This window comes from Piliocolobus tephrosceles, chromosome 13 (assembly GCF_002776525.5).
Source record: "Piliocolobus tephrosceles isolate RC106 chromosome 13, ASM277652v3, whole genome shotgun sequence".
NCBI lineage: Eukaryota > Metazoa > Chordata > Mammalia > Primates > Cercopithecidae > Piliocolobus > Piliocolobus tephrosceles.
In genome coordinates, this window is record NC_045446.1 from 67,410,439 (window position 1) to 67,436,000 (window position 25,562).

Consider the following 25,562-nt stretch of genomic DNA (forward strand, 5'->3'; position numbering starts at 1 on the left):
TTGTCTGTTACTGGTGTATAAGAATGCTTGTGATTTTTGCACATTAATTTTGTATCCTGAGACTTTGCTGAAGTTGCTTATCAGCTTAAGAAGATTTTGGGCTGAGACGATGGGGTTTTCTAAATACACAATCATGTCATCTGCAAACAGGGACAATTTGACTTCTTCTTTTCCTAACTGAATACCCTTGATTTCTTTCTCTTGCCTGATTGCCCTAGCCAGAACTTCCAACACTATGTTGAATAGGAGTGGTGAGAGAGGGCATCCCTGTCTTGTGCCAGTTTTCAAAGGGAATTTTTCCAGTTTTTGCCCATTCAGTATGATATTGGCTGTGGGTTTGTCATAAATAGCTCTTATTATTTTGAGGTACGTTCCATCAATACCGAATTTATTGAGCGTTTTTAGCATGAAGGGCTGTTGAATTTTGTCAAAAGCCTTTTCTGCATCTATTGAGATAATCATGTGGTTCTTGTCTTTGGTTCTGTTTATATGCTGGATTACATTTATTGACTTGCGAATGTTGAACCAGCCTTGCATCCCAGGGATGAAGCCCACTTGATCATGGTGGATAAGCTTTTTGATGTGCTGCTGAATCCGGTTTGCCAGTATTTTATTGAGGATTTTTGCATCGATGTTCATCAGGGAGATTGGTCTAAAATTCTCTTTTTTTGTTGTGTCTCTGCCAGGCTTTGGTATCAGGATGATGTTGGCCTCATAAAATGAGTTAGGGAGGATTCCCTCTTTTTCTATTGATTGGAATAGTTTCAGAAGGAATGGTACCAGCTCCTCCTTGTACCTCTGGTAGAATTCAGCTGTGAATCCATCTGGTCCTGGGCTTTTTTTGGTGGGTAGGCTATTAATTGTTGCCTCAATTTCAGAGGCTGCTATTGGTCTATTCAGGGATTCAACTTCTTCCTGGTTTAGTCTTGGAAGAGTGTACGTGTCCAGGAAATTATCCATTTCTTCTAGATTTTCTAGTTGATTTGCGTAGAGGTGTTTATAGTATTCTCCGATGGTAGTTTGTATTTCTGTGGGGTCGGTGGTGATATCCCCTTTATCATTTTTTATTGCGTCTATTTGATTCCTCTCTCTTTTCTTCTTTATTAGCCTTGCTAGCGGTCTGTCAATTTTGTTGATCTTTTCAAAAAACCAACTCCTGGATTCATTGATTTTTTGGAGGGTTTTTTGTGTCTCTATCTCCTTCAGTTCTGCTCTGATCTTAGTTATTTGGCAAGAACAACTTCTAAGAAAATATTACCAGACAGTTCAAAGACAATCGGAGCTTGCATGGGGTATGAATCATTCAAGTTCCATCCAGCAAGAGAGGAGAGTCCTCAGTAATTACAAAGGCATTCTTTAGAGACTCCACAAGATCACACCTTAGAAAAGGGGACAATTGGCTGGGCGTGGTGGCTCATGCCTGTAATCCCAACACTGTGGCGGGCAGATCACAAGCTCAAGAGATCAAGACCATCCTGGCCAACATGGTGAAACCCCGTCTCTACTAAAAACACAAAAATTAGTCAGGCGTGGTGGTACACGCCTGTAGTCCCAGCTACTTGAGAGGCTGAGGTAGGAGAATCGCTTGAACCTGGGAGGCGGAGGTTGCGGTTAGACAAGATTGTGCCATTGGACTCCAGCCTGGGCAACAAGAATGAAACTCTGTCTCAGGGAAAAAAAAAAAGGGCAGGGAGGGCGGTAATTTAGAAGTACAGCGGCTTTAGAGCCACTTTAGATCCTCTAAAAAAGAGCTTAAAAACAAGCCTCCAAAGAAAAGACCAAACTAGTCTGGAAGTAACAACTATCTGCTAGAAAATGACCAACCTTAAAGGATACAAGATATAGCACCCAACAATGTAAAACTACAAGTCCAGCATGTAATCAAAACTTACTAGAGACATAAACAAGCAGGAAAATGTGACCATATGGATGAGGAATTACTCAACAGGGACAAACTCAAAAGTGAAAAAGATGACAGAATTCATAGACAAGGGTGTTAAACAGTGTAGAACAAAATTATAAAGATGTAAACAAGGTATGTAAAGGAAAACATGAACATAATGAAGATATACATACAAGGTATAAAAATAGAAATTTAGAGATAAAATATAATAACTGAAATGAAAATTTCACTGCATGAAATTTAAAACAGATCAGATATTGCAGATCATGCAAACAACAATGAATTTAAAGATGTAGCATTAGCTGGGCACGGTGGCTCACACCTGTAATCCTAGCACTTTGGGAGGCCGAGGCAGGTGGATCACCTGAGGTCACGAGTTCAAGACCAGCCTAACCAACATGGAGAAACCCTGTCTCTACTAAAAATACAAACTTAGCCGGGGTGGTGGTGCATGCCTGTAATCCCAGCTACTCAGGAGGCTGAGGCAGGAGAATTGCTTGAACCCAGGAGGTGGAGGCTGCAGTGAGCACCACTGCACTCCAGCCTGGGCAAAAAAAAAAAAAAAAAAGAGCGAAACTCTGTCTCAAAAAATAAATAAATAAATAAATAAATAAAAATAAAGATGTAGCATTAGAATCTATCCAAATGAAAGCATAGAAAGAAGACTGAAACAAAAAAGAATGGGGCATCAGTGACCTGTAAGGCAATGATCAAGCAGTATTATATATATATGTAAATGGAGTCCTAAAAAAGAAGGGAGGTGCAGAAAAAGACATTTCAAAAAGTAAAACTAAAAACTTTTTCAAAATTTGATGAAGATTTGAACTGAATGCTGAATTCTTTCCTGGCTAAAAGTCTCCAAACTAATGTCTTCAAATTCTCTTCCCATTTTTCTCACTTAGACTCAATGAAATTGCTACTATCTTTTTTCTGAAAGCATATCCAGGATGGTCTTGATCTCCTGACCTTGTGATACATAAACTACAGGCAAGAAAAATCTGTCAGATTGCCACTGCCTGCTTCCACATTAACTGAAGATGTTTTGAGCCTAACATCCTTTTTTTTTTTTTTTTTTTTTTAACAGAATCTTATTCTGTCACCCAGGCTGGAGTGTAGTGGTGCCATCTCAGTTCACTGCAACCTCCACCTCCTGGGTTCAAGTGATTCTCCTGCCTCAGCCTCCTGAGTAGCTGGGATTACAGGTGCCCACCACCACACCCGGCTAATTTTTGTATTTTTAGTAGAGACGGGGTTTCACCATGTTGGCCAGGCTGGTCTCGAACTCCTGACCTCAGGTGATCTCCCTGCCTCAGCCTCCCAAAGTGCTGGGATTACAGGCTTGAGCCACCACGCCTGGCCAAATCTAACATCTGACACCTCAACTGACTGTCCTCCAGGCTAAGGAAACTGGTTTATAGATTTCTCCAAACATTACATTTGTTTTTCTTCCATTTGAAAGCTCATTTGCAATACTAACTCCTGAAGTGAGATACAGCTGTTTAATGGGACTGGGCTATTCCCAGAAATAGAAGACTGGTTTACGAGGATCCTTTGCCACTCAGCTATTTACTCAGTTTTCCCACCAACTCAGCTTTTAGTGTGTGAAACCTCTAGGGAAGCTTCAGATGGGGATGTTGGAGCTCAGAAACCTACACCAAAAATGTGGTATGCTGACATGCTGAAATAAAGAAGGCTGTTAGGCATAATGGTTTAAGCTCTTTGGCCCAGGTAGTTCTGAATAATTAAATTGTATTAGATTTCCTTTTGGCAAAACAAGTGGGTATCTGTGCAATAGCTAATACCACTTGTTGTGAATAGAAAAAAATTCCAAATAAGCTAAATGGTTATGAGAGGTGTGTACCACAGACCCCCTTAAATGATCTCTTTAGCTGGCTTCCTAAGGGAATAGGAAACTGGTTTTAATTCCCCTTACAAACTCTTATTATTGTGATCTTGTTCTTCTTTCTATTCGCAACAGACAACAGGGACTAGTAACAAAAGAACTGACACTTTTGTCATGCAGAATCAGAACCCTATACCTGGCATTCAAGAACATTTACAGGCTACTACAAAGCAGTTTCATTACTCAAATCCTAATTATGGTCCCCCTGACCCCTGTCAGCAGGAATCAGACAAAGCAGTCATGGCCCAATTCCTCCTTAATGATCACACTTCAGGATTGAGAGATAAAGAAGATAAGGGGGTACTAAAGCCATCCTCACAGGGTTAACAAGAATTCTGGACAGCAACATAGCTATAATTAAGTATTAATCAGGCTTCACTTTGAGCCACTTCCTTGTAATGGAAAGTCATTTGACATTGACCATTTGCATCCCCAATGTTACTATAGATAGGATTTCTGACATTAGAATCACAAGGCTTTTGTTTAAGAATTGCTTAAGATGTTTTTCAGATCCCATATTCTGGTAAAACAGTTGATGTGAACCAGTTTGAAGACCCCCACAGAGGAACAGAATCAGCATGAGAATATAGTTTCTTCATTTCCCTGTCCCTTGACTTCGCCCTGTACTCTTTGACCAATCAACAATCTCCACACTCCAGCCCACTCCAAAACCATTAAAAACTCTAGCCCCAAACTCCTTAGGGAGATGGATTTGAGGTTTCCTCCTATTTCCTCATTTGGTGACTCTATCACTAAACCTCTTTCTGCTGCAAAAAAAAAAAAAAAAAAAAGCAGCTGGGGCCAGGGGTGGGCATATGTGGAGGGGAATACAGATAAGCATCCAGAAGATTTCTCATCAAAACATAAGACAGAAACCTATGAAATAACATATTTTTACATGCTTGAAGAAAACTACTGTCAACTTGGAATTATATATGCAGCAAAAATATTCTTCAAAAATAAAGGGAAAATTAAAATATTTCATACAAACAAAGAGACTAATTCATTTCCAGCAAATCTTTACTGTAAAAAAGATTAAAATAATTATTAGACAAAAAGGAAATTGATACAATTTGAAACTTGGATCTACACAAAAGAATAAATAATGCCAGAAATGATAAATACATGAGTAAATATAGAAACTTTTTCTCATTTTTTAAAAACAGAATTAACTGTTTAAAGCAAAAAGTAATAGCAATGTATAATGAGGTTCATGATAGCACCAGGTCATACTATGAGAGACATGAAATGTTAATGTACTGATAAAAGACACTGTTAGTGTATTGACAAAATAGCTTTACACATAAATGTGTAACACTCAAAGGGAGAAATAACTTAAAGATCATATTGTAAACTCTAGCACAATCACTGGGGGAAAAAAAAGGTATAGCTAATACTCCAATAGTACAGATAAAGTTCTAAAAAATGCTCCATTAGTCCAAAAGGAGGCAGGAAAGGAGAAAACAAATAACAAAATGATAGTGCACTTGCCATGGGTCTAAAATTTAAAGGGGTGCCAAAAACTAATAAGATAAATACTATCTTAATACAATATTTTAAAAAACAAAACCAATGCAAAAATCCACTATAAACAAAATATTAAATTTTAAATGAAGATAAGATAGTATTACTGATTTTTCCTTTTGCCTCAGGTTCTCATATGGCTTGGCATGACACATCTTCATTAAAATTTTTGACATTTTGTTCATCATGAATGCTAAAGGGTAGGCAATACCAACGGAAATTAGTTATCACACACATACTTGTTACGTGTGACATTTACATTTATTTCCCTTAAAAAGTTAGGTGGAAACCACGTTAGCAGAGAGGGAGTAAGAGCAGTAGGCACAAACAAGTTTATTGGGATCTTTCAATCTCTCTAACTCAGCTTCCATGGACTTCCAGTGACTGTTGGCAAGATTTCTCCTATTGGTCCACATGAGGAGGTCAGCATTTCTTCAGGATCTGTGTTTCTGCAATCCCCAGAAAACTCAATTCAGTGTTCTCCAGAGAGGTGTATGGCTGGCTGGGCTTTTATGCTAAAAATTTTATTAGAGGACTGGGAATAATAGCAGCCAAAAATTTTGCATAGATCTTCTCAGGATCTCCCAAAGCTTTCTCTCAGAGGCAAATAACTTGTTTACATTACTTGCTCTTTAGGTTTAAAAAATTTCTCTGCCTTTTCAAATGTTTCTCAAAATTATGTTCAAATGAAGGTTTCATATAAACCTGTTTCACATTTAAGGGCAACATAGCTGCAATTTTATAAAGTGGCATGAGCACTATCAAATTCACTTTGGGGTGAACTTGGGGTAGGGATCAGACATCCTTTACAACTATTTTATCACATATCTCAAAACTTCCAACATTAAAGGCAAGAAGGGAAGGAGGAGCCAGCAAAAGAAGTCACATAGGAAACAGCCAGGTATGAAGAAAATCAGGAGAGTATGGTATTCTAATAGCCAAATGAAGAAAGTATTTCAAAAATGAAGGACTACTCAAATGCTGAGAGGTTAAGATGAAAACTGAAAATTTACTATGATATTTAGGAAGTCTGAGGTCCCTGATAACTTAGTAAGAGCTCTGAGAAGTGGTGTAGAAGAAGCCTGATTGGGATAGGCTCAAAAAGGATTAAAAGTTATCCAAAAAAAAAGGGGGAGGATTGAGAGAAGGCAAAGAAAGGCAATGTTGGGGTTCAAGACACTCACCCTAAAATATAACTGCAGGAGACCAGAATATGACACCCTAATATATACCTCTTTGGCATATTGATTATTTTGAGCTGGTTATTTTGAGAAACTGCAGACACAGGAGAAGCTCTGAAAAGCTGCCCTTTTGTAAAGGAAATTTGTATTTATAAAGGAAATTTTCATTAGTAAAAGGATCTGTACCAATAAGAGAGCTGCTCTGAAATCATTTTGTAATCAACAGACTTACATCTGTATATTAAAACAACCTTTATTCACCACACATTTTCTTCCCTCTTCTTCCCACAATTTGTCACTGCCCCCATACAAGCCCCTCTTCCTTTCTATAGCTCAGGAAACTATACAAGCCTCAATCATCTGGTCTTTTCCTTGAATCTCAAATTTTTGTGGGACTCCTATGTGTACATACATAATTAAAATTATTTTTCTCCTGTTAATCTGTCTTACATCAATTTAATTTGTAGACCAGCCAAAGAACCCAGAAGGGTAGAGACTAACAAAAATTTTTGATCCTCTACAACAGTACAGATCACTCTTTGGAGGAATGTTGCTTAAAAGAAAGTGAAGACATGGGGCATAAACTGGAGCAGGATATAGGGCCTAGTAAAGTTTTAAGACGTCAGAATGGATCATCTTCGGAGTTTAGAATCATTTTGTCCATATCTTTTTTTAAAAAAAGCTGACGAGATTCTTTTCTTTAAATTCTATTTTGAGAGGATTGTAGATTCACATGTGTTTGTAAGAAATAATACAGAGAGATCCTATACACCCTTAGCCCATTTCCCCCAATAGTAACATCTTGCATAACTATACTATACTATCACAACAAGGAAACTGACATTGATAAAATCTATGACCTCATTCAGATTTCATTTTACATGAACTTATTTGTATATTTAGTTCTATGTTGATTTTATCACACGTGCAGACATATCACCACCACCACAGCCAAGATACAGAATGGTAAATATACAAGAAGCGTTTTGTGTTACCTTTTAAAGTGGGAGCCACCTCTCTCCCTCCTTCACCCCTGGAAACCACTGATTTTTCTCCATCACTCTAATGTCGTCATCTGAATGTGATATTCAAATGGAATCATACAGTATATAACCTTTTGAGAATGGCTTTATTCACTCAACGTAATTCCCGTGAGGTCCATCCAAACAGCAGCATGTTTCAATAGTTCATTCATTTTTACTGCTGGGTAATATTCCACAGTATGGATGAACACAGTTTAATCATTAAACCTCTTACAGGATATTTGGGTTGTTTCTAGATTTGGGCTATTACAAATAAAACAGCTATGAAAATTAATGTAAAGTTTTGTTCTATATGAACATTAAGTCTTCTTTTCTCTGGAATAAATGCCCAGGAGTGCAATTTCTGGGGTGTATGGTAAGTATATATAGTAATGTGCCACATAATGACATTTCAGTCAACAACGGACCCCATATATGACAGTGGCCCCATAAGATTATAATGGAGCTGAAAATTTCCTATCACCTAGTGACTCTGTAGCCATAATATTGTAGCACAATACCTTACTTGTATGTTTATGGTGATACTTGTGTAAATCAACCTGTATAGCCAATCACATAAAAGTATAGCACATACAACTACAGACAGTACGTAATACCTGATGACAATAAACAACTGTTACTGGTTTATATATTTACTACACTAAGAGTATATACATTCTATTATATATAAAAAAATTAAATGTAAAACAGCCTCAGGCAGTCCTTCAGGAGGTATGTGAAAAAGCATTGTTTCCATAGGAGATGACTGCTCCATGCATGTTATTATCCCTGCAGACACTGCAGTGGGAACAAGATATGAAGGTGGAAGACAGTGGTATTAATGATCCCGACCCTGTGTAAGCCTAGGCTAATGTGTGTGCTTGTGTCTTCATTTCTAACAAAAAAGTTAAAAAAAAAAATTAAAATAGAAAACAGCTTAGAGAATAAGGTTATAAAGAAAAAATGTTTTTTGCACAGCTGTACAATGCGTTTGTGCTTACACTGTTATCACAAAAGAGTCAAAAAGTTACAATAAACTGGGGTTAATTTATTATTGAAATTTTTTTTAATGAATTTAGTGCAGTCCAAGTGTACAGTGTTTATAGTCTTCAGTAGTACACATAATGTCCTAGGCCTTCACATTCACTCACCACTCACTCACTGACTCACCCAGAGCAACTTCCAGTCCTGCAGGCTGCATTCATGGTAATTGCCCTATATAGGTGTACAATGTTTTATCTTTTATATTGTTATTTTTACCACACTTTTTCTATGTTTGGATATGTTTAGATACACAAATATCTGCCATTGTTCTACAATTGCCTACAGTATTCGGTACAGTAACACGCTGTACAGGTTTGCAGCCGAAGAGTAACGGGTCATACCATACAGCCCAGGTGTGCAGTAGGTTATGCCATCTAGGTTTGTGTAAGTTCACTCTATGATGTTCACACAATGACAAAATTGCCTAACAATGCATTTCTTAGAACATATCTTCATCATTAAGTGAGATAGGACTGCATTTAGTTTTATAAATAACTGTCAAACTTACTTGGAGTGGCTATACAATTTTATGTTTCCACCAGGAACATATGAGTGATTCAATTTGTCTGCCAGCATTTACTGTTCTTGCTATTTTTTAATTTAGCCATTCCGATAGGTGAATAGTGTTAGTTTTAATATGCATTTTCCTAAAGGCTAATGCAGTTGAACATCTTCTCAATACTTATTTGCTATCTGTATATTCTCTTCAGTGACATATCTACACATGTATTTCGCCCATTTTCTAACTGGATTGTTTGGTTTGTTTTTGTTTTCATTTTACTGTTGAGTTTTGGAAATTTATATATCCTAGACACAAGTCTTTTGCCAGATATGTGTTTTACAAATATTGTCTCCCAGTCTGACACTGGTCTTTTCATTCTTCTCATATGGTCTTGGACAGAGCAAAAGCTTCTCAGAAAGAATTCCCTGGAATTTTCTCCTTCCCCCATCTCTGCTTGGTTCAAGGCTCAACCCAAACACAACTATGAGCATAAAGATTTTTTTCTTTTTTTTTTTCCACACAATAGGAAGTGACCTTTTCCTCCACTGAGGTTCCATTACACTTATTTTTCTCTGGATGGCTCTTGCCACAAATGGCCTTATTCTGTAGTTACCTGTAAACATTCCATGTCTCCTTCACTAGCTGGAACATCTTTTAGGTATGACTATATCTTACTCATTTGCATCTCCCAAGCACTCAGAATAAGGCCTGGAATATAGCAAATGCTCAGGGAATGTTAAATTGCTAAGGTAGTACATAGAGTGAAGTGGTAAGCACAGTTTGCAATGGCACCATATTTGAATCATGTGTGAAGACTACTATCGAGTGTGTCTGATTTGTAACCCTGTCACTGAAAACATGGAGGTGCAGAGGTGTGGTTTGTGAGATGTGATTCATCTGTGTAGTACCTGCATATATGCCATATGAATACAGGAACAACTCCCTCGGGCTTGCTGTCTCTACACCTCAGGCCAGGCTGGTTCTCTTGCATGGCAATGAACTTATCCCCTCCTCCCCCGACCCCAGCTCCCTGCTTTCTTACCTTAAGTGTATGTCAGTCTCCAATCCATGGGCTCCATGTTCAACAGCTTTCTCAAAGGACATCATGGTATTCTCAGGCCCCAACTGTAGAAGAAAAGGACATCAGGCCCTAAGCCTTAGAGTCTCTTCTCCCAGCATTCCTTTTATGGTAGGGGTAGAACCCAGTAGGATTTTGGGTAGCAGAGTTTGGTTCCCTCAGATCTCCTTTAAAAACCTGTATACCCTCCATCCAAGCTGATTCTGGGACTCTGCTCACCTGAGGCAATGTTACTGGGCACAGTAAAGAGAAATGGACCGGGAGTTAGGTGGCCTGGATTTAAGTCCAACCTTTACAACGAACTCTTTATTCTTGCCATCTTAATGCAATCACTTTTTCTCTCCAGGGGCTCCTATGGTTCTCAGTTTTCTTCTCTCGACCACATATCCCATACATACTTATTTTCATCCATGTTCTTCATGCTCAGACCTACCATGGGTGCACCTCTATGTCCAAAGATGGTTGGCTTGGGCCCCAAATTCTCCTTCTCCTGAATGCAGGGAGAATAAATCCCTAGTGGCATCAAACAGAGGCTTAAAAGGATAAGAAGGAAGGGTAATCCAACAGCCACTTGTAGACCTGAAAAATTTGGAAGGAAGGGGAAGTAGGGGAAAAAAGATAAAGAGGGCTAGAAAATCACCCCAAGCAAAGCAGCAGTCTGAGTAAACCCACAGTCCATGGGTTTCATCAACTGTGTACTGGCTAATTTACTTCCTATTTCTGTGACATTTCCACTTACTTCCAGGGATGTGGATATAAAAGTATAGAACTGTACAATCATAGGGCATTATTATTAAGGCTACTACTAGAACTGGAAATTGACAGAGGACTCAATTGTACAGAGGACAGATGGGGAAGGAAAGGAAGGAGAAGTAATGTTAAGGAGTAGCTTCTCAGGAGGATGAGGAGCTTGGCTGATTCTAAGAAAGCCCCAGAGACTGTAAAGATCATCCCAAAACATCTGCATATTTAAGGCAATACAGCATAGTGGAAAGGGCACTAATTGGCAGAAATCTGGGTTTAAAGCCAAGTTCTGCCACTTCCTAATTGTGTGACTAAGGACAACTTACTTAATCTCTCTGAATCTTCATTTTCTTCTGTAAAATGGGGCTGTCCTGCTGCTTATACCAACCTTACAGAGTTGTTATGACAGTGTGGACTCATAACACTCTATAAATATTATTTGCTTCCCTCTTTCCCTCCCTCCCTCCCTCTCTCTCGTGCATACACACACATTCACATACAGAGCCTGTACACAATGCCTGCAATAACCAGCCATTCCCCAAGACTTACTATTTTAGACCTCTGAGAATTTTACCCATTTGTACATTTTCAAGTTACCACCTATGCTTTAGTGACTTTCAAATCTCAGTCTCCAGGTCTAACCTCTTAACCTTGCGATTACATTACATTTCTTGAGCCTTTTTTTCTCAGAATGTGTCATCCTGTATCTTCTCATTCTAACTAAAATTTAGAAAGTAAAAAAGAAAAGAGTTGATTATTGTCCCCTTTAAGCCCTTGCCCCAGAAATACTTCCTAAAATTTACCCTCCACATACAAGCATACATATATAAACACACGATGGCAGCACTATCTATGCAGTCTTTCTCTTGCCTGCATACCCCCACAGGTCAGAAAGGGTAATTTTACCCTTATTTAAAAAAGAGTAAAAATGAGACCCAGAGAGAAGAATGTCCTATTGGTCCTATCCATAGAGTGGTGAAAGACAATTCCATTCTCAAAACAGTTTAGTATACAGATCCAGTTCTTTTGATTCCATTACACTGGGGCAAAGAATGAAGAGGAAACCAGTGACAGAGACAGACATTTGCTGTAAGACGACTTACAGACTTCTGCTGTAAGCCCTCAGGTATGACATGGTCTCACAGGGGACTGCTTTGAGTTACTTGAATGTAACCAGAAATCTCTGCACCTAGTATTAGTTGAAACTACTAATATTTGCCAGGCGCAGTAGCTCACGCCTGTAATCCCAGCACTTTGGGAGGCCGAGGCGGGCGGATCATGAGGTCAAGAGATTGAGACCATCCTGGCCAACATGGTGAAACCCCGTCTCTACTAAAAATACAACCAAGAGTGGTGGTGCACACCTGTAATCCCAACTACTTGGGAGGCTGAGGCAGGAGAATCTCTTGAACCCGGGAGGTGGAAGTTGTAGTGAGCCGAGATTGTGCCACTGCACTCCAGCATGGCGACAGAGCAAGACTCTGTCTCAAAAAAAAAAAAAAAGAAAAAAAAGAAAAAGAAAAAGAAAGAAAGGAAAAAAAGGAAAACTACTAATATGTGAAAATAAATGGAAAGAACTGTGACTTGTACCAGCACTTTGCTCAAGTAAAATTAAAACAGCCTCTACTGCGTCACCTACCATCCATCTTCAGACAGTCTATGTATAACAATGTAAAGATCTTATTTTTCAAAAAAAAGAATCCCTGTAGAAGTTCTGTTTGGCCACAGAAATACTATGACAGGCCATTGGCCACTGTGACAGGGTAGTGAGTGAGAGCACAGGAGTGTGCCTGAGTAGCAAGCTAAATGAACTTCAACAAGGCATAGGGGCGGCTAGTTCCCAAGCTTCTGTTTTCCTGAGTGGAGTATGCAAGCTAAAGCCAGAGCTGAAGAAATAGGCAGGGTTCTGCCCTATGTGACATACCTTCTCTTTCCAAACGTGCCACGTAGATGGCCACAGGCCAGAAAAGGATAACCATCACAGTTATGCTGACCAGGTGCACGTAGGGAGCAAAGATCTGTGAGAAAGCCAAAAGTCAGGCTGGATACATCTAGACAGCTGGTGCTGGAGCTATAGGATGATTCTTACCTGCAGTGACAGCCCAGCTACCAGCCATCTTTCCTTCCAGAATTTGCATATAATGAACATTAAAATGACACACGCAAGAATCACTAGCAGAATCAGGATCTAGGGAAACAGGAAAAAAAATCTCCTGACTTGAAGCACTAGGCTTGGATCAGAACTGTCCTTATGAATTGTATGTGTGTCTTCACAATGTCAGGGACCTTATCTGCTTCCTCACTCTTTTAATCTCACCATCCTGCAAATCCCCAGTATTAGATGGAACCACTCATTCACCTTCTTTGCTTCTAATCTTTGCTGTATAGCATGACTGGAAAAAATTACACAGCTAATTTACCATTACTAATTTACTATCTCCAGCCTCAGCTGGGTCCTAACATTGCTTGGTATCTCTTACTCAAATTCAATGGTTGCCATTAAAGTCTTTGCTATTTCGTTAGACTTCAATTGTATACTCAATACAATTATAAGTAAATAATACTCTGTAATTGCCTTTTCGATGTCTGTTTTCCCCAACAGACTATAAGCTTCATGAAGTCAAGGATAATATTGGTATTGTTTATGATTACATCCTCAGTGTCCTGCAGAATGTCTGGCACATAGTAAGCGTCCAATAAGTATTTGTTAAACAGATGAAAAAATCTGCCTGCCAGAACACTGTATACTTCATAGAGAAAAAACGCTGAGACCAAGAAGACCTGACTTTCCTACCTTCCTCCCTTTCAAATGTAGTTTTCCTACATCTGTGCTACCCTCTAGATAGTATTTAGCTCTCTCCTTTCCATAATCTCTACATCTAAAATAATTAAATCCATAATTAAGTCTCTCACAAAACAACCCTTTGCTGACTTCAATGATAAATTCTACCAAACATTTAAGGAAGAAATATTTCCAAGAATATTTTATAACATCTTATGAGTACAACAAAACATTATACCTAAATTTAACAAGGACATTATTAAAAGAACAGAAAACACATACATAGATGAAAAAATTTTAAACAACCTATTAGGAAAAACTAAATGCATCACAACACAAAAGATGAATTGCCAGACTCATTAGAATCGCAGATCTTACCCAACACCAAACTTCACTATGGATTTAAAGGATACAGGCAATCATAGGGAACAGATAAAAGATTTTCCAGTGGTTGGCTGGGAGCGGCAGCTCACATCTACGATCCCAGCCCTTTGGGAGGCTGAGGTGGGTGGATCACCTGAGGCCAGGAGTTCGAGATAAGCCTGGCCAATACGGTAAAACCTCATCTCTACTAAAAATACAAAAATTAGCCAGGCGTGATTGTGCACAACTGTAGTTCCAGCTACTCGGGAGGCTGAGGTGGGAGAATCACTTGAACCTGGGAGGCAGAGGTTGCAGTGAGCTGAGATCGCGCCACTCTGCACTCCAGCCTGGGCAACAGAGTGAGACTCTGCCAAAAGAAAAAAGAAAAAAGAAAAAAACCAGGCACGGTGGCTCACACCTGTAATCCCAGCACTTTGGGAGACCGAGGCGGGCAGATCACGAGGTCAGGAGATTGAGACCATCCTGGCTAACACGGTGAAACCCCGTCTCTGCTAAAAAAATACAAAAAAATTAGCTGGGCATGGTGGCGGGTGCCTGTAGTCCCAGCTACTCGGGAGGCTGAGGTAGGAGAATGGCATGAACCCAGGAGGCGGAGCTTGCAGTGAGCCGAGATAGTGCCACTGCAGTCTGGCCTGGGCGAAAGAGCTAGACTTTCATCTTGGGGGAAAAAAAAAAAAAATTCGAGCAGATATGATTATGTCAAATGCAGCTACTCCTACAGGATCTTTCCTCTCCTGTATTAGTATACATTCTGTTTTTGGACTTAAAATGTAAGGTGTGTTTTGAGCAAAATATGAAGAAACGTTCCTTTACAGGAGTCATTTTGGTTATGGAGCATCATTATTTTATACTCCATTAATTATATAACTCTAGCCAGCCATGTCTTCTACCACACGAACCTATATATTCCAGGTTTGTTTACACTAAAACCAACCTAGATATATCTAGGTATATCCTGGTAGAAATTTTTGCAGATAAGGAGTTGACAAATACCTTTAGTGTGTCTACCAGGAGGTCAGGTTATTAGCATGTTTATAGGGAGTTTGGGTTGATGCCATTCGCTTCTCTCTGGGCAGCTGTAGGTAGAAGGGGAAGGGGAGGAGGGTTCTAGAACCCCCTGGTGCTAACACTCTTCTTCCTAAATTGATTCTGAGTACAATAAAACTGAAACTCCAAGCGCCACAGAATCTCCCTTACCAATAAAATCAGTCTCTCCTCACAAGTCTGATAAGCCTGGTCATTCCTGGTTTGAAGACCTGCAGACTCAACCAAGGTAGTTAAGTTCCAAGGGAATGCCAACTCTTAATAATCCCCCTGTACTTTTCATTGCCTTCAGAATCTGTGAACTAGATCCCAGAATGCCTCAGAAGATGAAGGCTTAGAAAAGAAGATTTTCCTAACTAATACTGGCAAAAATCCTGTAGAACATGTGTGGGAATGAATTCTAAGAGAAAGAGAACAAGGACAAGAGAACAGAATTTTAGATCAGACTAAATTTATTGATATGGGTGCACTTACCAGAGATTCTGGATTTCATATCCTAGAATCCAGGTATTAAGCAGTTTAAAGAGGTTCTAATTGTTTGGTTATCTGAAGCCCAGGCTCATTGGTAGCCTATGCTCAATGAAATTGGGATGCCAGTAATTTCTTGGTATAATATAGAAGAAATAATAAAAGATTTATTAAGAAAAAGTGCTAGAACGGTATCACCTATGAGCTAACCTACTCTCTATATCGAGCTCTTTGGGAGGTCCCAGAAGACACTGGTGAGGAAAGCATCAGCATCCTTGAAAAGCACTGTGGTGGCCATCCTGAATGCCTGAAAAAAGGTGAGAGATGCTGCCAGACAGTCTTCCTGATTTCAAAGGGGATGATGCGCTTCTGCCGTAGCAGAGGCCAAGTAGCAGTACTTAACTGGCACAGGCAACATAAGCATAGTTTTTATAACAGACACAAACCTGGAATGGTAATCAGAATGTTTTCACTCCTAGGGATTCTTGGTATTGGTTAATTTATCATGGTGTCCCAAATCCAAAATAAATGTTGATGTCAATAAGTCCTATTTGTTCAGTTTTCAAATCTATATTCTTTCCCTAGAAAATCTCATGACTTCAAGCTCCATCTATTCTAATAACTCTAAATTTATATTTCCAGTTCATACTTCTCATTTGAGTAAGAGGATATTGATATGGCTTGGACCTGTGTTCCCTCCAAATCTCATGTTGAAATGTGACCACCAATACTGGAGGTGGGCATAGAGGGAGATGCTTGGATCATGGGGACAGCTCCCTCATGAATGGCTTGGTGCTATCCTTGCAGTAATGAGTGGGTTCTCATTCTGTGAGTTCACATGAGATCTGGTTGTTTAAAAGGACCTGGCACCTCCTCCTCCTCTCTCTTGCTCCCTCTCTTGCTATGTGATATGCTGGCTCCCTGCTTGCCTTCCACCATGATTGTATGCTTCCTGAGGCCCTCACCAGGACCAGATGCCAGTGCTATGCTTCCTTTACAGCCTACAGAATCATGAGCCAAAATACACCTCTTTTCTTTATAAATTACCCAATCTCAGGTATTCCTTTACTAGCAATGCAAATGGACTAATTCAAGACTTAAAGGGACCACTCAAGAGTCTGAAATGTTTCTGGATTTGGGAAAATACAAGGAATTGTATCAACACTATGCCTGATGTTCCCACTTATATTTGGGAGCTAAAAAAGTTGATCTCATGAAAGTAGAGAATAGAATGATAGTTACCAAGGGCTGGGAAGAGTGGGTCAGAGTGGGAGAAATGAAGAGGGATTGGTTAATGAGAACATACCATCAGATAGAAAGAATAAGTTCTAATGTTTGATAGTACAGTAAGGTGACTACTGTTAGCAATAATTTATAATATAAATAGCTTCAAAATAGTTCAAAAAATAGTTTCAAAACAGCTAGAAGAATTGAAATGTTCCTAACATGAAGAAATGATAAATGCTTGAGATGATGGATATCCTAAGTACCCTGATTTGAGCATTATACATTGTAGGCATATATCAAAATTATCACATGGATCCCACAAATATGTCCAATTACTGGTATCAATTTTTTTAAAACATGCCCAAAAAAGTCTATAAAAAAGCAAGAGGCTGTCACTGGAGCTGTTCAAGCCCATGGGAGAACAAAACAAGGATGCTGTATCAGAAATATGCTACATGCCTGCAGATGGTGGGGCCAAGTTGACTGTCCTCTGGGGACCAGATATAGACCCTATGAAAGAAATCATGCTGGTGTTATTTTAAAGATATCCAAACTCAAGAGAGGGTCAAAAGGACTTCAAAAAAGAAATTTCAGGGCGCTGCAGGAAGACAGGCATTGACTCCATCAAGAGAGTTACAGTTAAGGTTCTCAGTAGGGTTTCTGAAAACACACATAGAAAAAGTTTACAGGAAAAGAAGCAACTGTACATTTACCTAGAAATCAACCCCGATTCCCTTCTCCCCTCTCCTTGTGAGACTGTGCTCTTTTCTCCATCTCCTCTTCCCCTGGACCCCACTCAGGCGGAAAAGAGGTAAAAGGACCACCATGCCCTCTCTGCCGCTATGGGCTTCAGGCTTGGATCAGGCCCCAATAGGGGAGGGGAAACATTTTAAGGTTAATAAAGTTGGAGCTTAGGTTATTACAATGAACTGAAAATTTTAATCACTGAAATGAGAGTATTCCTGTGACTAAAAAGTACTGGGAAATTAATGGAATGAGTGCCTAAGATTTTACTGGAATGGGAAGAACAGGGTCACAGATTGAGTTTAATAGGAAACAGTGAGAGTAAGAGTTTGGGTTCAGCTCAGGTTCAGTTCCTTCCATAAATCAGTTGCAACGTTAGATATTTAATTATTTCAGTTAAAATGGTGTAAGTAGATCTCTTCTCTCCAAGGAGAACAGTAACAGAGAGGGTAACCCATATGCAAAACTGAGTACACCAAGGAGCATGTTTAGGCCTGGCCTAAGGTTCAGTCCTGGTCTAAGGCTTCCTATGTGGACTCAGATGTCCTACCTTATGACACAAGTGCAGGTATAGTTCAATCCCTTCCCAAAGCAACAAAAATCCAAGTAACTGCAAAAGCAAAGAAAAAGAGAGTTATTTTGAAATCACCAAGTTGCCACCCAAAGCACTGTTCCTATAGCTCCAAATTCTGTTCACAGTCCAGTAGTACACTCACTTCTTGCTACACCTGTACTTTATTTAGCCTCTGGGAGTTTTCCATGCTGTTTGCCTGAAAAAGCTTCCTCTCCCGATGCCACTGACTCTTCAAAGCCAGTTCAAATCTCGCCTCCTGTTTATAACTTCCATCGGCAACCTCAGGAAGAATTCCGTGGTATCTCCTCTAAGATTTCATAACAATTACCACACTGATACTCTTCCTGAGCTCCTGCCCATTTCTTTTCCCTGTGAGGAACCTTCTTCCTGGTATTACTCAGACTCACTTGTAAGAGAAGAAAGGTCAGGAGGCAGCCCTTCCAAGGACTCTTGCTGTCCAAGGACAACAGGGCTGTTGTTACAACTGTCAAACCACTGTTGTTAACACTGGTATAGATTCAATAAATCTTGGATTTTAATCTAAATCTAGCCAGTCACCAAGTCAGTGTAAAGATAGAAATTGAAAACTGGAGTCCTCAGATGCCTGGGATATTAATGATAATTTGATGTGTAAGGCACTTACCTCTTTATCAAAATAATTTCATGTATATTTCATTTGTTCTTTACTTAGCCCTATATTATACCATTAAATATTATTATCATTCTCATTTGAAAAAAAAATGAAACTGAGGTCACAAGAGTTACATGCCTTGACCAAGGTTACATAGTAACCTAAAGATAGAACTAGAAATAGAATCCAGGTACCCCTTCTTTTTCACTATTGTTGTCATTGTATGTATCCAAAAAGAGGTAGGGTAGAGTAGAAAGTTTGTTAAAATATATTGCTTTATTGGACACTAGAATTCATTCCCCTCTTAGAACCTAACTATACCATTTCATGTTTATTGTGCATAAAAGCGGCACAATTCAGGGGTCAGAGTTCGGCCCAGAGCACATCCTTCATCTACATTTCCTCCTGTAAAAAAAAAAAAGTTTCTAATTGGTCTCTCTGCCTATAGCCATCCTCCAAACCAAAACATCGAGAATAATTTTCCTAAAATAGAAAACTGATTTATATAAAATGTCTTAGCCTTTCTTTCCAGGCCTTCCAAAATCTCACAAACCTATCTTTTCAGCCATGTTTCCCCATTATTCTTTTTTTCTTTTTGTGACGGAGTCTTGTTGTGTCACCCAGGCTGGAGTGCAGTGTGGCTCTATCTCGGCTGACTGCAAGCTCCGCCTCCCAGGTTCACGCCATTTTCCCACCTCAGCCTCCTGAGTAGCTGGGACTACAAGCGCCCGCCACCACGCTTGGCTAATTTTTTAAAATATATTTTTAGTAGAGACGGGGTTTCACCGGGTTTAGTCAGGTTGGTCTCGATCTCCTGACCTTGTGATCCAACCGCCTTGGCCTCCCAAAGTGCTGGGAGGAGCCACCGCACCCGGCCCCCCATTATTCTTCATTATGCCCTACATACTAACAGAACCGACCTTTCCTTCTCAGCAAGATATCCTATATTTTTCTGTCTTGCTTAGTCATGAAGCTCCCTTAGCCCACAATGTTCTTCCTCATTACCACATCTATATGTCCAAATCTAACATTCCTTTAAGATCCCACTCCAGTGACAAGGAATAGTTGTAACTTATATCTCACACCTACCTCCATGAAGTGCACTGCATGAAAACAGAAATTGCTTAGTTTTTATTGATCTCCGTATACTCAGCACTTCTCACAATGTTCTGCTCATATAATAATAAGTTTTTTTGAAAGAAAAAGTTCATGCAAATAGCAACAGATTTGGGGGCTAGGTTCTTCTATATCAGACAATAATTCAATAGAGAAAGGAATGGTGAAACCAGAGAAAGTTATCTGCCCTATGTATAAATGGGCACTGCAAAACTCTGTCTAAAGTTATCCTCCCATTTCCACAGACTTTTCTCTTACCTGGCATAAATTTCTCACACTAAGAGACACTACTATGTTAGGTAACAGAAACAAGGCCACACTATTGCCAAAAGGCTTTTGCTAAAATGTACTTTGCATCTGGGCTAGGTGACTAGCATTTGTCCATCAGAACAAGTTTAACAAACTAGCAAATTTTTATAAGGCCCAGAAAGACTGATTTTCAGAAGATGGGACATGAGATGAGTAAAGATACTGCTGATGTGAAGCTATGGGTATCTAAAATGACAATATTGAGGGAACCATAGGATAGGGTATAAAACAAGGAAATAGAAAAAGGATGTTCTGTTACACTTTCAAAGGGCCAAACTGGCAAGACACATCCTCTAACAGAATAGGCTTTCCTTCCACATCCTATTCCTTGTGCCTAAAATTCAACTAGCTAATGTAAACCCCAACTCTACTAAGACAAGAATGAACTTGGGTTCTGAGAGCCCCCAGTACCAACTGGATACTATACCACAGGCAGGAACACCTCATCAGGCTACTCAGGAAGGGAGTGGAAGAAATGAGAAGCATTACTCACCAACAGCAATGAAGAGTAGGCAGTCAGGATCCCAGCTAAACTCAGAATAAAAATAGACCAGAAAAACCAGTATCCCGTTCCTAGAAAAGTGACCCTGAAAAAAAAATGTGTTTCAGTTCTTAAAATACTGCAGAAATCAGTAGCATCTGTGTCAAGGATAGGGACAAAACCAGACTGGATAAGGCATAAGAAAATGTAGGGAGATAAAAAGAGAAGCAGTGTGTGAACAGCAGTTTTTGCAGATACTTATATGAGGAGTTTTAAAGTTGTGTTCTGTAGGCAATTGGGGATGTTCATGGGGTTTGTAAACACAGTAGGATTTTAAGTTATTTAGAATACATATTTAAAAATTATGTCCTCTTTTAAAAAAATAATATAATAGAGAAATTTGGGAATACCGGAAGAGAAACAACATATCCCATAAGTTTACTGCCTGAACAAAAATAATACTTTACACTTTGGCAGGCTCCTTGTCCACATGCATATACATTTTTGGACGTCATTGCAATCACAGCCAGTATACTTTTTAAAAAGCCCCAATTTTTCTGTTCCTAATGTAGCATATGAGAGAAAATTGCTAATGATTTGTTAGGAGAAAGAATGTTATACTCGGTCTAGGTATTACACATCAAATACATTTGAATCTTCATGTCAAGAAAACAGAAATTTCCTCCTCTCTGTAGAAAACCTGGAAAATTATATTTTTTAAGATGTAAACTACAGGCTAGTGAACAAAAAACTACATTAATAAGAATTATAAAGGAAATTCTCTTGGACAAGGGCTGTGAGATAAACTAGGAAGAAACAAACAGGCAAACAGCCTTACTAACAAAGGTATCCCAGATCAAGACACTGGGAAGAGTGCTCTGTAGAAGATGAGCTCACAATCAGGAATCAGAAAACATGTAAGGGATGTCAACAAATGAACCCTATGAAGCCAACAAATAGAAAAACTTGGACCCAAGAAAACATAATTAATAGAACAATCAGAAAAGAGCCACAAAATAAATATATTTAAGATCTTCCATAATGTAAAGGAATGATTCACATCCATGAAACAAGAATAGGGTGTTTTAACCCAAACACAATTTTTTGATGTTATCAAAACAATCAGAGATCTTGAAAAAAAATTTTTGAAATTAAAAAAACATGAAATCTGGCCTTAATAGCACTCTAGATGTAGTCAAAGAATTAATGAGTTTAACCAAATCGAGATACTGACTTTGCTTTCCAAGTAACAAAGAAAACAATGTTTGTCATTTCATGGTACTCCTCTTTCTTCTAATCATTTTACTGGTCACATTGATATTGTATTTTAATCTCTTTCAACCTAAAAGGTTTTCTTTTGGATGCCCGATCACATGTAAATATTACTATTAGTTTGGTTTACTTCAAAGCCCTCTTACCAAACTCAGGTGAAGTTCCCACCCCCCCAGCTATGGATTATAGGCAAAAGAAGAACCGTGATTTGGCTTTTCCTCTCTCTCCCTCTACTTCTTCCCATCCCAGTAAGTAACTGTACTTACTGTTGGTGGTGGTAGTGGTGTGAAAAAAGGGAGTGAAAAGAGTGAGAAGGAGTTTGCTTATGTGACTGCCTGAACATCAGTGGGAATTGAAAAAGGAAGTCTCTTTTCTTGCCCATCACTTCTTTAAGCTGGGAATATACAATGCTGATGACTATGCAGTAGGCCTACTCTACATGAATGTGTCCAAGTTAGGCTTCTTCTGACTTAGCATTTTTAAGCAGTTTTCTCTCTGCTCTGGACTATTGTGTTACATCCCGCTAGCAGCATAATCACACCTCCATTTTGGATGTAGGCCTACTCACTCAACCAAGACAGCTTTATTGTGGCAGCCTAGTCAATGCAACCTACTCATGTAAAATCCATATTTTCTGTTATCATTATAACAGAATGTTTAAAGAAACTTTCAAGGACCCCTTCCCTGCTTTCTCACAGCTGTAAGATGCAGCTTTCTTGCACTTTTCCCCAATACACATTGCAATGTTTTATATCGGTATCACCAACTGTCAGCTGGCAGTAACTCTAGATGAGAAAAAAAGACACATTGATGGTGGAGGCCCTAGGAACCCTCACATAGTGAGAAATGGAGAAACAACACACACAGAGGGGAAAAGAGAGAAGTTACAGTTACCCTACCAAAAAATTCTGCTCTTTCTAGCTAAGGGGAACAACTAGAAAAGCTAGACAAAATGTTCTGAAAAATCTAAATGAAAGCATCAGACATCTACCAGACACTGAAGAACTATGGAGCCAAGATCCAAACAAGGAAGGAAATCCAGAGATAGTGTAGCATTTGGGGTAATTTTTCTCTAGAACTGGCTGAGGTACAGGAAGCTCTTACAAACTTCACAGGGCTACAGGGGAGAAGGTAACCTTGTAAACACAATACACTTTGATTTGGAACCTTCCAGGGTTACATCCTAGGAGAAAGCACAAACTTTTCCAGTTTGTGATTTGTGGGGGAATGAATCCTAGCTTGGAAGCATCTAAATGTGTGAACCGACATTATTAGTCTGCTCTCCCTAGGTACTGGCTTGATGGCACACACAGCTCAGGCCTCTCCTCTTCCTAACAGTCACCTTCTATGGGACACCTAGGGGTTATTTTTTATACAGAGAAAAAAAGATTCTAGATGAAAGATCACAGGTGCATGATAAAATGAAGAGTAATAAAAAAGTAAATATATAGGTAAATGTAAAAGAATATTAACTATACAAAACAACAATAATGTCATCTGTGGTTGGAAAAGTATGTAGGATTAAAATATATGATGAGGATAGCTTATAACTCAGAAGGAGGTAAATGAAGTTAAGGTGTTTCAAGATCCTCGTATTATCCAGGAAAAGGTTAAAATACTAATATAAGACTTTGGTAAGTCAAGATTACATGTTGCAATTTCCAGGGCAGGTACAAAAAAGACAGCAAGAGTCAGTAGGAGAGAAAATATGGGTATTCCTTCCAAGTTAATAGAGGGAAAAATAAAGTAATAAAAAATACTTAATATAAAAGTAAGAAAAGAGGAAAAAAGAACACAGGGCTGGGTGCGGTAGTTCACACCTGCAATCCCAGCAATTTGGGAGATCGAGGTGGGCAGATCATTTGAGTTCAGGAGTTTGAGACCAGCCTGGACAACATGGCAAAACCCTGTCTCCATTAAAAAAAAAAAAAAAAAAAAATTCGCTAGGTGTGGTGGTTTGCACCTGTAGTCCTAGCTACTTGGGAGGCTGAAGTGGGAGGATCAGTCAAGCTTGGGAGGCAGAGGCTGCAATAAGCCAAGATCACATCACTGCACTCCAGCCTGGGAAACAGAGTGAGACCCTGCCTCAAAAACAAAACAAAACCCACAGAACTGATAGGACAACAGCATTAGGAAGAATATGGATGTAAGCTCAAATAAAATATATTAGTGATATATTAGTACAGAGCTATTTTTTATTTGGAACATAAAGACAAATATTGCCAAACTCGATTTCAGAAACCCAACCACATGCTATTTATAAGGGAAACTTCCAAAACATGAGCTATAGAAAGGATGGAAAAGATAAACCATGCAAAGCTAGTATAGCTATATTAGTTATTATACGAAATAGTCTTCAAGTTAAAAACATATGAAGAAAATGAAAGACTATGCTGCAACTTTGCACTAGGATTGAAGACTTCATTGGTACTCAGACTTGTGCCTGATTTACAACACTGTATCCTGGCAGACGAAATTCAGAAATTGGGGATGGTTGCAAGGAAGATCATGGAAGCTAGCGAGTAAGCATCTCAGTCTTGGGAACAATGGTGAGGGTTCCAAGCCATGCTTGTGGTCAGTGCAAAAGCCTGTTGTGAGGAATATTTCTATAAAATGCCTGGAAGAGCAATTCCAAAAAGTAGCTAGGGACCAGTGCTTGACTGAGGCACTGTCTAATGAAAGTAATAATGGCCAGAGTGACCAGTGTCATTTTGATGACCAGAGTTTCTTCTTACCACCACCAAGCTATTTTTGCTATCTTGTGGTAAGCCCCAGAACTTTGATACCACTCAAGGGATGGGGAGAGAGGCAGAAAGATTTGGGTATTAGACTTTGCATAAACCTTGTCAACTATGGATCTCAGAGCTGGTATTTTAAAATTTATAAATTATACCATAGCATTTATATTTTAAATTGAAATACAATTTCCGTGAAATAATTCGGAACCGGCCCATAAAAAAAACTGCAGATGAACCAGTGAGAAGGCTAACTGAAAACCCCCAATGAATAAGTAAGCAAAGGAAAATAAATTTTAAAAGAAAAGAAATTAGTTAAATAAACTTGTTCTGAAACTAAATGACTCAAATTAAAACAAAAAAATTTCATCAAGAAAAAATATGCAATATTAGAATATTTAATGCTACCATATACCTCAGTTTTAAATAGAAATTGCTATAACCTTTTGAGAAAGTACTTTGGCAATAGACATAATAAATTTTTTTTTTTTTTTTTTTTTTTTTTTGAGTCAGGGTCTGGCTCTGTCACCCAGGCTGGAATGCAGTGGCACAATCTTGGCTCACTGCAACCTCTGCCTCCCAGGCCCAAGGGATCCTCCCACCTCAGCCTTCTAAGTAGCTGGGACTACAGGCACACACCACCATGCCTGGCTAATTTGGGGGCATAATGAATTTTAACAATGTTTATTCTTCTTGACTCAATAATGCCATTTATGGGAATCTATTCTAAGAACATTAGTCAGAATACAAAGATTTCTCTGCATTACTAGTTTATAAAAACGAGAAAATTGGACATACATATAATGCCTAACAATTAAAAATGGCTAAGTGTATTGTAGCATCTGTCATGAAATATTTTTAAACCATTTTAAATGATGTTCATTAGGAGTTTAA

The 25,562-nt window shown here is 38.9% G+C and overlaps 1 protein-coding gene across 2 annotated transcripts in view; it reads right to left on the reverse strand.

The window, feature by feature from the left end:
- The window catches only part of GDPD4 (glycerophosphodiester phosphodiesterase domain containing 4), a 92,137-nt gene that overhangs the window by 44,044 nt on the left and 22,531 nt on the right, over positions 1-25,562 (reverse strand). For both annotated transcript variants that reach the window (XM_023209134.2, XM_023209133.2), the window contains exons 4-10: positions 20,674-20,767; positions 18,101-18,160; positions 12,991-13,089; positions 12,826-12,919; positions 11,544-11,621; positions 10,591-10,736; positions 10,122-10,204 (exon numbers count right to left, since the gene is read on the reverse strand). In XM_023209134.2, the coding sequence (XP_023064902.2) occupies positions 10,122-10,204; positions 10,591-10,736; positions 11,544-11,621; positions 12,826-12,919; positions 12,991-13,089; positions 18,101-18,160; positions 20,674-20,767 (654 nt within the window). The remainder of the gene's footprint in view (positions 1-10,121; positions 10,205-10,590; positions 10,737-11,543; positions 11,622-12,825; positions 12,920-12,990; positions 13,090-18,100; positions 18,161-20,673; positions 20,768-25,562) is intronic.